The 13,730-nt window shown below is 36.7% G+C and overlaps 1 protein-coding gene, 1 non-coding gene and 1 pseudogene across 9 annotated transcripts in view; 1 reads left to right on the top strand and 2 right to left on the bottom strand.

Annotated features, from left to right (window-relative positions):
• The window catches only part of R3HDM1 (R3H domain containing 1), a 119,273-nt gene that overhangs the window by 36,340 nt on the left and 69,203 nt on the right, over nucleotides 1-13,730 (top strand). For 5 of the 8 annotated variants that reach the window (XM_066233266.1, XM_066233264.1, XM_066233263.1 and 2 more), the window contains 6 exons: nucleotides 5,820-5,928; nucleotides 6,019-6,114; nucleotides 7,943-7,980; nucleotides 8,061-8,111; nucleotides 8,216-8,442; nucleotides 10,521-10,775. In XM_066233266.1, the coding sequence (XP_066089363.1) occupies nucleotides 5,820-5,928; nucleotides 6,019-6,114; nucleotides 7,943-7,980; nucleotides 8,061-8,111; nucleotides 8,216-8,442; nucleotides 10,521-10,775 (776 nt within the window). The remainder of the gene's footprint in view (nucleotides 1-5,819; nucleotides 5,929-6,018; nucleotides 6,115-7,942; nucleotides 7,981-8,060; nucleotides 8,112-8,215; nucleotides 8,443-10,520; nucleotides 10,776-13,730) is intronic. The other 3 variants (XM_066233270.1, XM_066233268.1, XM_066233265.1) reach the window with 2 other exon arrangements.
• On the bottom strand, nucleotides 4,714-4,895 carry LOC136307018 (U2 spliceosomal RNA). The gene has a single exon (XR_010725744.1). It is a non-coding gene; the product is annotated as a U2 spliceosomal RNA (small nuclear RNA).
• Nucleotides 5,168-5,326, bottom strand: LOC136307013 (U2 spliceosomal RNA; annotated as a pseudogene).

Genomic DNA, 13,730 nt, shown 5'->3' with positions numbered 1-13,730 from the left:
AGGAATCGAACCCGGGACTCCTGCACGCCAGGCTTATGCTTTACCACTGAGCCAACTGGCCACAGCTCACTGAGGAAATTTTTTTAAAGAGTTAGGAGAAGCCATTTCCTTTAAAAAGTAATAGCTTTCCAGGCATCCCCAAACTACGGGCCCGTATGCGGCCCCCTGAGGCCATTTATCCAGCCCCCTGCCGCACTTCCGGAAGGAACACCTCTTTCATTGGTGGTCAGTGAGAGGAGCACTCTATGTGGCAGCCCTCCAACGGTCTGAAGGACAGTGAACTGGCCCCCTGTATAAAAAGTTTGGGGACTCCTGCTATACTGTTGGTGAAATGATCATCAGTGCTAGTATTCGGGAGCCAAGGGCTCAATGTAGAGGCACCTAAAATTACAACGTTCACAACATCTGTTCTGCCTATTTGTAAAGCTGATCCTAAAACAACTAGTTGAGTTCAGCTAAAATTTTATACTTTGGTGTTGATATGCCTATCAATAGAATTTTCTGTATTAATTTCTGTCTGACAACTGTGATTATGTGGTATTGAGCAGCACTCAACTTCAGCTGCCATAAATGCTGCTTTTCAGTTCATTATTTTTTGCCCTTTTTTTTTGAAGCTGAACTTCTCTCAGAGTTTTATCCATGAACCATTTGGTTTGCATGGTTATATTTAATTCACTTAGGTCCTTTCTGTTATACTGGCCTTTCCCCTTACAGCTGGCATTTTGTTTGCTGGAACAAAGTTGGTTTTCTTCTATTGCAAGTAGAATGTTGTCAATAAAATAGATATATTGATGGAACCTAGTCTTTTTAAATGGTTGTTCCTACAACTAAAATTGAATGAAGGTAAATGTCCTTGAAAAGGATCCTCCTATCTTTCTTCAGGGATTAAATTTTACTTGCAAGTGTGAATCTGATTTAATTTTCCTCTTCCTGTCACTTAGTCCTTTAAAAATATCCTCCTCAATTAGTCTTTTCCCAGTTAGTTACATCATGGCTAAAGTAGGATAATAACCATAACACATGAGCTGGACTGAAGGTGAATAGATCTCTAACCCATACCTTTCAACGTTACTCAGAGCTGCTGGACACCCAAGCACATGCACATTAGCAGGCATTTTGACTAACATTTTGACTGATGATTCTAAGGTTTTCAATACAGTGTAACCTCAGTTATTTGAATACTATGAATAATGTCAGAAACTTTATACTTCTCTTCATCAAGGTTGTAAAAAGTTTAGCTAAGCACTGATGTTTATGATGTACTAAAAGAAGAATGGATCGATTGCATATTTCGAATCATTGAAGTTACACTGTATTCTTGTATCTTCTGCAATATGAAGAAGGTTGTAAATCAGAAAACCTTAGAGATCTACTCCACATTAAATAAAAACAAACTTACCTTTTCCTCATAGGCAGATTACCCGCTCCAGCCTTGAACCAGTGGTGTTGTGGATGTCAGCAACCCAGTGTCCACTGGGGTGTCTCAGTTGAGCGGGCGCTGGAGATTGCAGGGCAAAATATTCAGGTATCTATAAAAGAAAGAGGTAAGACAGTCTTCAGGTTAGCTGAAATGCCTGCTAATGCTTTTTGGTGTGGGAATCCAGCTGCTCTTAGAAAAGTTGCCAGGCTCTTGGTTAAACTTTATAGCTCACTTTGGAATAAGTCTCTCACCCAAGTATAAATTTGTTGAATAAGAAAATGTGACTTTAGCTACTAAAGTAATTGATATAAGTAAACAGGGTGACAAGAATAACTACATACCATTGTCAGAACTTTATAGATAATCTTTCAAATTCCTAAAACAGCCTTTTTCTTATCAGTTTGGTCATGAAAATGTTTTTACTCTGTATTTTTCTCTTCAGTTCTGTATATACAGTGTGTCCGTAAAGTCCTGGTGCACTTTTGACCAGTCACAGAAAAGCAACAAAAGACGATAGAAATGTGAAATCTGCACCAAATAAAAGGAAACTCTCCCAGTTTCATACCTATTCAGTGCAGTTCGATGTGGGCTCACGCACAGATCTTTTAGGGCTCCTTAGGTAGCTGTCCCGTATAGCCTCTACAGACTCGTCACGGACTGATGGCCTACCAGAACGGGGTTTCTCCACCAAACTGTAGGTTTCCTTCAACTGCTTATCCCACCAAGTAATGTTATTCCTATGTGGTGGCGCTTCATTATAAACACGCCGATATTCACGTTGCACTTTGGTCACGGATTTGAATTTAGCGAGCCACAGAACACACTGAACTTTCCTCTGTACCGTCCACATCTCAACTGGCATGGCCATGGGCTTCTCCGCTGTATACACGGTGTTACGTCATCATCTGCGCATGCGCACATGCTGCCACATCATCCTACAGAAACTGGGAGGGGCCCTGGCCGGTTGGCTCAGCGGTAGAGCGTCGGCCTGGCATGCAGAAGTCCCGGGTTCGATTCCCGGCCAGGGCACACAGGAGAAGCGCCCATTTGTTTCTCCACCCCCACCCCCCTCCTTCCTCTCTGTCTCTCTCTTCCCCTCCCGCAGCCAAGGCTCCATTGGAGCAAAGATGGCCCGGGCGCTGGGGATGGCTCCTTGGCCTCTGCCCCAGGCGCTAGAGTGGCTCTGGTTGCAGCAGAGCGACGACCTGGAGGGGCAGAGCATCACCCCCTGGTGGGCAGAGCGTCGCCCCTGGTGGGCGTGCCGGGTGGATCCCGGTCGGGCGCAGGCGGGAGACTGTCTGACTGTCTCTCCCCGTTTCCAGCTTCAGAAAAATGCAACCAAAAAAAAAAAAAAAAAAAAAAAAGAAACTGGGAGGGTTTTCCTTTTGTTTGGTGCAGATTTCACATTTCTATTGTCTTTTGTTGCTTTCCTGTGATGGGTCAAAAGTGCACCATGACTTTACAGACACACTGTAATTTTTTGTTTTTGTTTATGGTAGGTTTTTTGTTTTGTTTATTTTTTTTAATTCTCTTTATTTTTCTCTTTTCCATATATATTTTTTTGTTTGTATTTGTGGTGGGTTTTTGTTTTTGTTATGTTTGTAAAAATTCACTAGGTTAAAACAAGTATTTAGAAGTGTTACTTGAGTACTATGTATAATGAAATAACTCAGTTTGAAAATGTCTTTATTCAGGTGTATTTGTTTTAGAAATTTACTTAATGTTAGTCATAATATATTGTGCGACAATATACATAATATATTTTTCAACTATTTTTTTTTTATTTATAAATAAATTTTTATTTTAATGGGGTGACATCAATAAAGCAGGGTACATACATTCAAAGAAAACATTTCCAGGTTATCTTGTCATTTAGTTCTGTTGCATACCCATCACCCGAAGAGAGATCATCCTCCGCCACCCTCCATCCAGTTCTCTCTGTACCCCTCCCCCTCCCCTCCCCCTCTCCCTCCTTCCCTCCCCCCACCCCCCCGTAACCACCACACTCCCGTCTATGCCTCTTAGTCTCGCTTTTATGTCCCACCAATGTATGGAATCCTGCAGTTCCTGTTTTTTTTCTGATTCGCTTATTTCACCCCGCACACTGCTACCAAGACTCCACCATTCCTCTATAAGAGATCGATGTCACCATTTCTCCTAGCTGAATAATATATCATGGTGTATATGTGCCCCATCTTCTTCATCCAGTCCTCTATTTTTTACAGTGATTAAAAGCCTTTAAGCAAACTCTTGGCCAATACAGCAAGAATCCCTAAAAGAGTAGTGTCCTTAACATGTTCCCCAAGTCCAAGTTGGCCCCATCACCATGCCAAATCCCTGAAAAATGCAACCCAACCACAGTTCAGTCTGTTAGGAGCTGTCACAGGGAGCAGGAGTCCAGGAAATTTCCCCACAGGAAAAGTCCACATGGCACTGGAATTGTTGTCACCATTCTATACTTTGAAGCTCATGTCCAAGTCCCAATGACCACTGCTTCTAGCTGGTAATGATTCAGGTAGACTGGAAAAAGCCATTTGCAGCATGTGTGGATATGGAGCTTCTGTTCTCCTCTGCCTGGAGAGTTGAGACCAGGTTGCTTTTCCCTGGAGCTTTGCGACTGTGGCCTGGTAAAGAGAACCTTGGGATTTTTCAACTATTTATAATAAAACTACATGGGGGTTCAATTGGACTTTATAACCTCTAAATATATTTTAGTTTATCATATTTTAAACAATTCCAGTTTTGTGAGAGGATAATATTAACTCATAAGAGTTTGAATGAATAATTTTTGGAAGTGAAATTTTACATAATTATAGTTTTCCTGGGGCCACAGTCTTGTCTATCTTCTGGATCTCAGTAGAACTTGTAACATTTCCATAGAGGAAGGACCAATCAGTCATAAAATATATTAAACTTTATAATCATTAGGTTACAACTTTAATGTCCAAAAAAAGAACTTTTTTGTAACTAGTTTCAATTAACATAAAGATGTATCCCGCAATAATTAAGCATTCTTACTTAATCACTTGGTTGTATTTTGAAGTAATCTCTTAAGTTTTAGTCATTTCAACCACAAGATATTTTATTCCTTTCAATTATATAACACCAAACCAAGTGCACTACGAATATAACATGTTACTGTGCTATAGTTTTTTCTTTGCCCTAAAACTTTTTCTTAGATTTAGAGGAGACAGTGCACAGAGGACATACAATCATTGGTTCTTGCATACCAGAGCTTCAATTATGGCTCAGTCATGTACTTGCCCCTTGTGTTTGTTGTTATTTTGTCTCTGAGGGTGTGCACCATTCCCAGAGGTACTACAATGTGGGGTTGATGAGCGCAGTGGTTGGAGCAAGCTCCTAGTCCACCTCCCTGCTCCAAAAATTCATTTACTATGTTGTCTTGGATAGAGGACGTATCAGATATTAAGCTCATAACAGGGCTCAGCCCTGGCTGGATGGCTCAAAGAGTTAGGCCCTGGTTGGCAAACTGCGGCTTGCAAGCCACACGCGGCTCTTTGGCCCCTTGAGTGTGGCTCTTCCACAAAATACCACGTGTGGGCGTTACCTCGATAAGGAATGTACCTACCTATATAGTTTAAGTTTAAAAAATTTGGCTCTCAAAAGAAATTTCAATCGTTGTACTGTTGATATTTGGCTCTGTTGACTAATGACTTTGCCTCCCAGGAGGTTAGAGCATCATCCCAACATTCCAGGTTGTCGGTTCGATTCCAGTGAGGGCACATATAAGAATCAACTAATGATGGCATAAGTGGTAGAATAACAAATCGATATTTCTCCCTCTCTGTCTCTCCCCCCTTCCTTTCTTGCTGTAAAAAGCAATAAATAAAAATTTAAAAGAACAGATCTCTACACTTGATCTTAGCCAAAAGGCCAAGAAGTCATGTGTACTTGCTCTTTGACCTTGGAGAGTTGCTCAAATCATTTGAACCTGTTTCCTAGGTAATATTTATAATAATAACATACTTCTAATGGGTTGTCACTGTTTTAAGTGCTGTTTATTAATTCATCTTCAGACTAACCCTATGAAGTAGAGACACTATAATTTCCATTTACAAATGAGGAAATTAAGAAATATAGAAGTTAAAATAACTTGTGCAAGTCCCAAAGCAACTAAATTGGTAAAGCTATTTGAACCCAAGCAGTCTGATTCCAGAGCCCACACTGTATTTCATGTAGCCTTTCACGCATAACATGGGCTAGTTGATATTTTCTTAAAAGGTTGTTATAAGGAATAAATGAAACAACTTAAATATCTATTAATGGCACCAGTGAGTGGTAACTTTTATTACTTCTATTACTTTTCATAAAATGTTATATTTACCTTTTCTGTAAATATTGTATGTTATCTTTTTATTTCCTTGTTTTTGTTTTTTAGACCTGATCAGAAATTTAATGAACATATTAAGGATGATAAAGGTGAAGACTTTCAGAAACGCTATATCCTCAAGAGAGATAACTCTAGCTTTGACAAAGATGATAATCAGGTAATCTAGCACAATTAGAACATTGTTATATGTGCAGGACTTATACCAGCAGATTATTTCCCCAAGAATTAATTGTTTTGTTTTCTGTAGATAAGAATACGATTGAAAGATGACAGAAGAAGCAAATCTATAGAAGAAAGAGAAGAAGAGTACCAGAGAGCTAGAGATCGTATATTTTCCCAAGATGTATGTATTATAGTGTTTAGCTTGTCATATGAGAATATATACTAATTGCATTAGAGGGCCTTATTCCTCCCTTAATCTACTGGTCACAGTTTTAACCACATTTGTTCCATATCAAAACACCTTTTAGAAATACTTAGATATGTCTTGTTCATGTTAATAATTTAAAGTTTATAATATACTATTTTGTGGCAGTTAAATAAGTTTGTCAAAAGTTAGTAGTAGATCTACTTCAGGAGTAATATGCTGAACTGAGTATGTAGTTCTTATAATATTTTTTTCTTCCAGTCTTGAGATTTTTAGAGCATTGATCACTGTCTATAAAATCACGTGCTCTCTAAACCAGTGGTCCCCAACCTTTTTTGGGCCACAGACCGGTTTAATGTCAGAAAATATTTTCACAGACTGGCCTTTAGGGTGGGATGGATAAATGTATCACGTGACCAAGACAAGGGTCAAGAGTGAGTCTTAGACGGATGTAACAGAGGGAATCTGGTCATTTTTAAAAAATAAAACATCGTTCAGACTTAAATATAAATAAAATGGAAATAATGTAAGTTATTTATTCTTTCTCTGCGGACCAGTACCAAATGGCCCACGGACCAGTAACAGTCCGCGGCCTGTGGGTTGGGGACCGCTGCTCTAAACCTTACTTGTTAGAGGACTTTTCTTGATAAATAACTTGTTTCTTTTTTTTTAAATAAAGCTAATTGATTTTTAGATTATTACTTGTTTTCCACTTTGTAAGTGATTATATGAAAGAGATCTTTTAATTGGCTAATTATTTTATGCATATATTTGAGAAGAGCATCAATGTGATTTTACCAATCTCTGTTAAGCATCTGTTCTGTGCAGTACTAGTTACTATTCAAAGATATATTAATGTCTGTGTTTGTGTTAACATTGCCAGCGATAAAAATTGCCTCTGTATTTAAAAAAAAGCAAATAACATTAAAATCTAGACTCTTAGTTAAGAATTTATAGTATTCATTCAACAAATTTTATTTAACACCAGTAGCAGGTACTGTACTTAGTACTGTAGAACATACCCAGGGATTGCTACCATAATTTATCCCCAAACAGCTTATATATATTAGATACTATAATTGGTTTTGTTTTACAGATAAGGAAACTAAGGCTCCAGGAGGCTAAGTAAAATAGCCAAAGATCATACAGCTAGAAAATGACGGAGCTGGGTTTCAACCCAGGTCTTCTGAACTCAGAGCCTGAAAGAGATGTATTTCTCTGTAGTTATAAGATAGATGAGATCTCTGCCCTTGATGAGCAAACAGAAAATGACGATATGGTATGTGATTTGTGTAGAGACATGAAGGTAGAATAGGGACACAGCAGAGAAGCACCACAAATGAGAGGCAAAAAACCAGGTTCAGCCATAATTTAGTAACTCCTGGTAGATGGAAAACTAGTTAGAAGACCCATAATAATACAAATAAAAATAGTGGTTGTCTAAGCCAGGTTCATAACATTAGAAAAGCTACATGAAAGTGCGGCTGCTTGCTCACTGCTACTGCCACAGCCGAAGGACAGTGGTCAGAGTATTTGTTGAGTAAATTGGGTAGGTCCGCAGACTGTTGTATACCTTGAATATATACTACTACTAATAATAATAATAATAATAATGATAATGGGTTCACTTGTTTGGTAGAGAATATAACTTCTTTATTATTTATTTGTGCACTTTTATCACCATGTGGAGTATTTTGGTTGGAGATACTTTTTAAATATTAGGTAATTTTTATTGTTGTTATTGGTTTATAGGTGGCATTGTGTATTTAAGAAAAGCTCAACTTGATCTGTTCTTTCTTTCTAGTCCCTGTGTTCCCAAGAGAATTATATTATTGATAAAAGGTGAGGGAATTTTTAACATTTGTTTTGGTAACTGACTGATACTAATAAAAAATAAAAATGTGTTATTAAAATGCCAACAGAATCCAAGATGAGGATGCTAGTAGTACCCAGCAGAGGCGCCAGATATTTAGGTATTGGAAGCATGCTTTCATGCAGCAGTGAAAAATTAAAGCTTTTTAATTCTTTTTGTTTTTGTCTTCTATTTGCTTTTCAAAGTTCTATTTCTAAATTACAGAGTTAATAGAGATGCTTCAGGAAGATCAACAAATAGCCATCAAAGCAGCACTGAAAATGAGCTCAAGTACTCGGAACCACGACCCTGGAGCAGCACAGATTCGGACAGCTCCCTCCGAAACTTCAAGCCTGCGGTAACCAAAGCCAGCAGCTTCAGTGGAATTTCGGTCCTGACGAGAGGTGATAGTTCTGGAAGCAGCAAAAGCATAGGCAGGCTTTCAAAAACAGGTATAAATATCTGTCTAGAACTGTGCAGTCAAAACTTTAGTTTCCCAAATACTGTCTGAGCTCTTTGTTTTATATGGCTTATGTAATTATCCAAATTACATCAGCAGTGTTTTGAGCACTTCCAAAGAACTTAAGAGATATATGCTATTGACATGACAGTTCATTTTCTGTGTGAGAGATTTACAAGAGATTAAAATAAGAATTCTCTATTGTGACATAAACTTAATCAGGTTGGTTCGATGAAATGTCATCTCAGTACCCAGACATATTGGAAATTCTTCATTGCTTATTTAGTCAGAAGATATGGTTTCTCACCTTGGATTATTTAACAGTGATTGCCTTTTCAGCTAATACTATCAATTATTGGTTGCATTTTTTCATGATAAAGTTCTTCATCTGCCATTGAAAAATGAATGCAATTGCTGAGAAGTTTTCAGAGTACTTCAAAACTAAATAAAAAATAAAATGATGTAATTATTACAAATGATAGAAATTTTAATAACATCCTGATTCTCTTAGCTTCTTTGCATTTGCAGTGCATAACATTTAGGCTTATAACATATTCTCCTTGCACTTTTATAAGCTGGTTTCAATAATAAAAAAGCTCATGTTTCTCTTAGAATCTTCATTTTCATCCCAATATAAGCATGAACATCAGGATAAGTGGCTCCCTCTCTTTAGCCTATTGAGGTCAGATTTGGTCTTGTACAGATGACAATTTAAGGGAGAGCTATGTATTTGAAAGTGACAGTATTTTTTTAATCCTGATTACAGTCAATGCTTCTTTACAATATTGAGGCTTGTGAATTGCACTTGCCACATTTTTAATTTATATTGTGGATATCAAAAATGTCTTAGTGTATATAATAGATTTGCTAAAAAATAGGTGAGTTTTATGAATATAAGAAATATGCATATGTGCCAAATATGTATTTATCTGAAAAAATGGCCACTTAGTCTTCATAAAAAGAAACTGCTCTTGCATCATGAGACCATCATTTAGACACTGCCAAATTAAAATATTTTAAGAACATGTACTATTTATTATCTGTATTAGTTTCAGAGATTAAAAAGGAATATTATTTAACTCTTAATAGGAAAAAAGTATTTTTTATATACTGGTCAGTAGTCATTTTTGCACAACTTAAAATAGAAGCTATCCTTCAAAGGAAATCTGTATAGTTCATCATATGTGTTTATTTTATTCTTTAAAGATTAATTCTCCATTCCAGAGTCAACTCTGTTTTACAAAACTTAATTAACTGTATACATTATCAAAGTTCTTTTGTTCATTTTCTTATTCACCTTGAGCCATTTTACTGAAAGTCAGTGACGTTTTCTGTCTCTGTATAATAGAAAATGAATTCAGATTGCAAGCGTGAAGCAATTAAATATATATAAGTTATCAATTTATTAAGTACAGTGAGGAATAAATTTTAAGGTGATGGTAATATAAGTACTTGGCTATTTTTCATGCTATCTTTGTCTCTTGATAGGATTTTTTTTAATTTTAAGGTGACTTTACGTTATAGGAAGATGCTATGATTATGTGCTGAAAATGAAGTTCTGCAGTGAAACTTGACAGTTTCTCTTGATAGAGAATTTATCTTTTATTTTTAATTCCTACAGTACTATTAATCTTTCTGTGTTCTTATAGATAAGGGGTTTCTGATATAAGAGGTTTTGGGCATTTGGCTGTGCTATGTTCTTTTTCCTGTGGGGAAAATTATAATCTGTTATATTTCTAGGTGTTAATCTAAAAGGTAAAATGTATATAACTTTGTTGGTTTGGGGATGTGGATAATATGCTTTTTGTGATTGTCTGTGGCTGGTGTTAGTGTAAACATGCTAGTTGCATGCTTTGGCTGTGACTTCTCTGACAACTTATGTGGTCAGTTTTCTGTATTAAACTTGTTTTTTGTGGGGAGGGATAGCAAAATTTACAGTAAATAAAAAATAGCCAAGCTTTTATGTGGTAACTGCATGTTATGCAATGTGAATTTTATTATTACATATTTAAAACCTGCATCTTTAAATGAGGTTTAAAAACTCCGTATTTTTCATTACTCCTCCCCTAGGTTCTGAGTCTTCTGGTAGTGTAGGGTCATCTACGGGCTCTCTTTCTCACACCCAGCAGCCTCTTCCAGGTACCGCTCTCAGCCAGTGTTCTCATGGCGCACCTGTCGTCTATCCAACTGTCAGCACTCATAGTTCTCTTTCCTTTGATGGTGGCCTAAGTGGGCAAGTCGCATCTTCTAGCACTAGCTTCTTTTTGCTTCCCTTGGAAGCGGCAGGCATACCACCTGGCAGTATTCTGATCAACCCACAGACAGGTTGGTATCCCAAAAAGGATGTTTCTTTCCATTGAGAGATTAGGAGTTATCTGAAAATTAGAGAATATGTGTTAAATGTAATGTCTGTGTATGTGTTGTCAGCTATTTATTTCTCATTTATAATCAGCATTTTCCCTAGAACTTTTAATGAAAACAGTTATGCTAGAAAATGTTAAGACATATCAAAAAGTACTTTTCTCCTTATGACATTATCTTTTAGGCCAAATAATGGCCTAACTGTAATTAAAAACAATTTATATCCTTGAAATGAGACAACTACCTTTGAACGACATTTATTTGATAAAGCTTTGATAAAAGGTTTTATTTATAAAGGCTTTATTCTGAGTATAATAGTGTACATTTTATGAAGAAGGAGAAAGTTAACAGTGCTTACTCATTATATAATGAAGTAGAAAGAACCTATAAGTAATTGTCCTGAATATGGGAATTGTTTTATTCTGAGGAAAGACTAAAGACAATCTTATTACTAAAAGAAAATACGTAGCCACTATGAATTAATATTGACAATACATAGTCTTTGCAATTAGACAATTGTATATACCAAGCATTTACTATATGTCATATCCTGTAATAGATGCTTTAAATACACTGTTTATTGTTTTTAGAACAACCCTGTTAGATAGGTTAAATCACCTTCTACAGATAGGGAAACAACCGTGGAAAGATAGAGTCATAATACATTTTATTATGTACATTGTCAAAAATGACATACGGAAAAAATGTGATCTTTTAAAAGATCACAGGAAGTCTTGGTCTCTCTTCAAAATAGCATAGCTCAGTCATTTGGTAAGATAATGAAAACAACTTTAAATTATTTGATAACCTTCCTTAAAAATTTACACACTTAGTCACATCGCCATGGTAGTTTGTCAAGTAAGGTAGATACAGGTGAGAGTATCAGGGTCTCTGAATGTTTCTTTTGTTTGTTGTCGAGAAAATCATGGCTTTGAATTCATTGCCTTCAGATTTCATTTACATTCTTTTTTAAAAAATAATGTATTCAAACATTGTTTCTATATAAGAATTGAATTAGCATAAATGACTCAGAAAATCAGTTTTTGCTTAATAACAGTTATCTTTTATCCTTCAGGTTTATTATATCACTAACTTCCTAATTCCTGGAGCAGGATATAAGATGATTTATTATACTATTTCCTATTCTTTTTTATTCAAAACCCATTAGTTAATATGTTTTTGGTAACATGAAAGATTCAATTGAGTAGGGAATAATAGAGTGAGACTAATCAATCTGAAGTTGAATTGTCTTAATTTTAAATGAGTTCAAAAGTGACCTTTTTGCTTTTTGAACGCAGTGTTATAAGACATCTAATTTTTTCAAGCAGTTTTGAAGTTACTTTTAAACATACTTTCACCTTAATTCCTGCCTAACATTTTATTTTCAAAATTATTAACAATCAGCAGTTATGCAGCATGACTTGTTTTTAGTTATTTATAACCAACACATAAATTCTCAGGAAACTGATGAAAATAATTTGGCCTTGGAGGATTTTTCCCACTTGATAGCAATGGAGCAGTGAATTCTTCTCTTCCAAAATTATTATATAAGTTTCAAAAATAATAGGTATATATCATGAAAAAAAGGATGTTTTGAAGGCAATGGAAAAACTATTATTCAAACTTCTCTTTTTTTTTCTTCTTTATTCTTCCCATACTAATTTGATATCATGTGCAACGGTCAGTTTATTTCATGTAGTCTTTTCCTTTTTTTATTTTTTAAATAATCTAGCATAGAGGGAGGAAAAATACTTACCTTTGAATCTATATATGTATTGAAAAAAAGGTCTGGAAGAAGGTATCCAAATTATTAACAATAAGATTTTGGGGGATTTATTTTCTTTTTGATCTCTGTTTATTGGGTGGGTTGTTTTTTGATTTTTAGTAAGAGAGAGGAGAGAGAATGACTGAGACAGGATGGGAGAGAGATGAGAAGCATCAACTCATAGTTGCATCACATTAGTTTTTCATTTATTGCTTCTCATGTCCCTTGACTGGGGGACTCCAGCCAAGCTAGTCACCCCTTGCTCAAGCCAGCAATCTTTGAGCTCAAGCCAGTGACCGTGAGGTCATATCTGTGATTCCACACTCAAGATGGTGACCCAGTGCTCAAGCCAGATGAGCCTGCACTCAAGCTGGTGACCTTGGTGGTTTCAATCCTGAGCCCTCGGTGCCCCATGTTGACGCCCTGTCAACTGCGCCACCACCTGGTCAGGCTATTTGTTTTTATTTCCACTACATTTTTTAATAAAAAGTTGTTTAGCATGCATGTAGAGAAAGAATAAAATTTACTATTACTTAAAATTTCCCTCTGATAATTAGTAAGCACTAAAAAGCCTCACAATCAATATTAAAGTTCTCTCTAGTTTTCTCTCTTAACAATAATAAATCTTGGCCCTGGCCAGTTGGCTCAGTGGTAGAGCATTGGCCTGGCATGCAGGAGTCCTGGGTTCGATTCCCGGCCAGGGCACAAAGGAGAAGCACCCACCTGCTTCTCCACCCCTCCCCCTCTCCTTCCTCTCTGTCTCTCTCTTCCCCTCCCGCAGCCGAGGCTCCATTGGAGCAAAGTTGGCCCAGGCACTGAGGATGGCTCTGTGGCCTCTGCCTCAGGCACTAGAATGGCTCTGGTTGCAACAGAGCAATGCCCCAGATGGGCAGAGCATCGCCCCCTGGTGGGCGTTCCGGGTGGATCCCGGTCGGGTGCATGCGGGAGTCTGCCTTTCTGTTTCCAACTTCAGAAAAAAAATAATAAATAAATAAATAAAAACAATAAGAAATCTCACTGGAATTAAAAAGATTATTATGATAGAAAATGATATAGAATTTTTAAATTATTTACAGGTTTGACAAATTAAAGATATTGCCATCAAGTCCACATTTGAAATTTGAAGCTGTCAATCATGTTAATTTTCATTTCGT

Source organism: Saccopteryx bilineata, chromosome 5, assembly GCF_036850765.1.
Source record: "Saccopteryx bilineata isolate mSacBil1 chromosome 5, mSacBil1_pri_phased_curated, whole genome shotgun sequence".
NCBI lineage: Eukaryota > Metazoa > Chordata > Mammalia > Chiroptera > Emballonuridae > Saccopteryx > Saccopteryx bilineata.
This window is presented reverse-complemented; position numbering and strand designations above follow the sequence as displayed.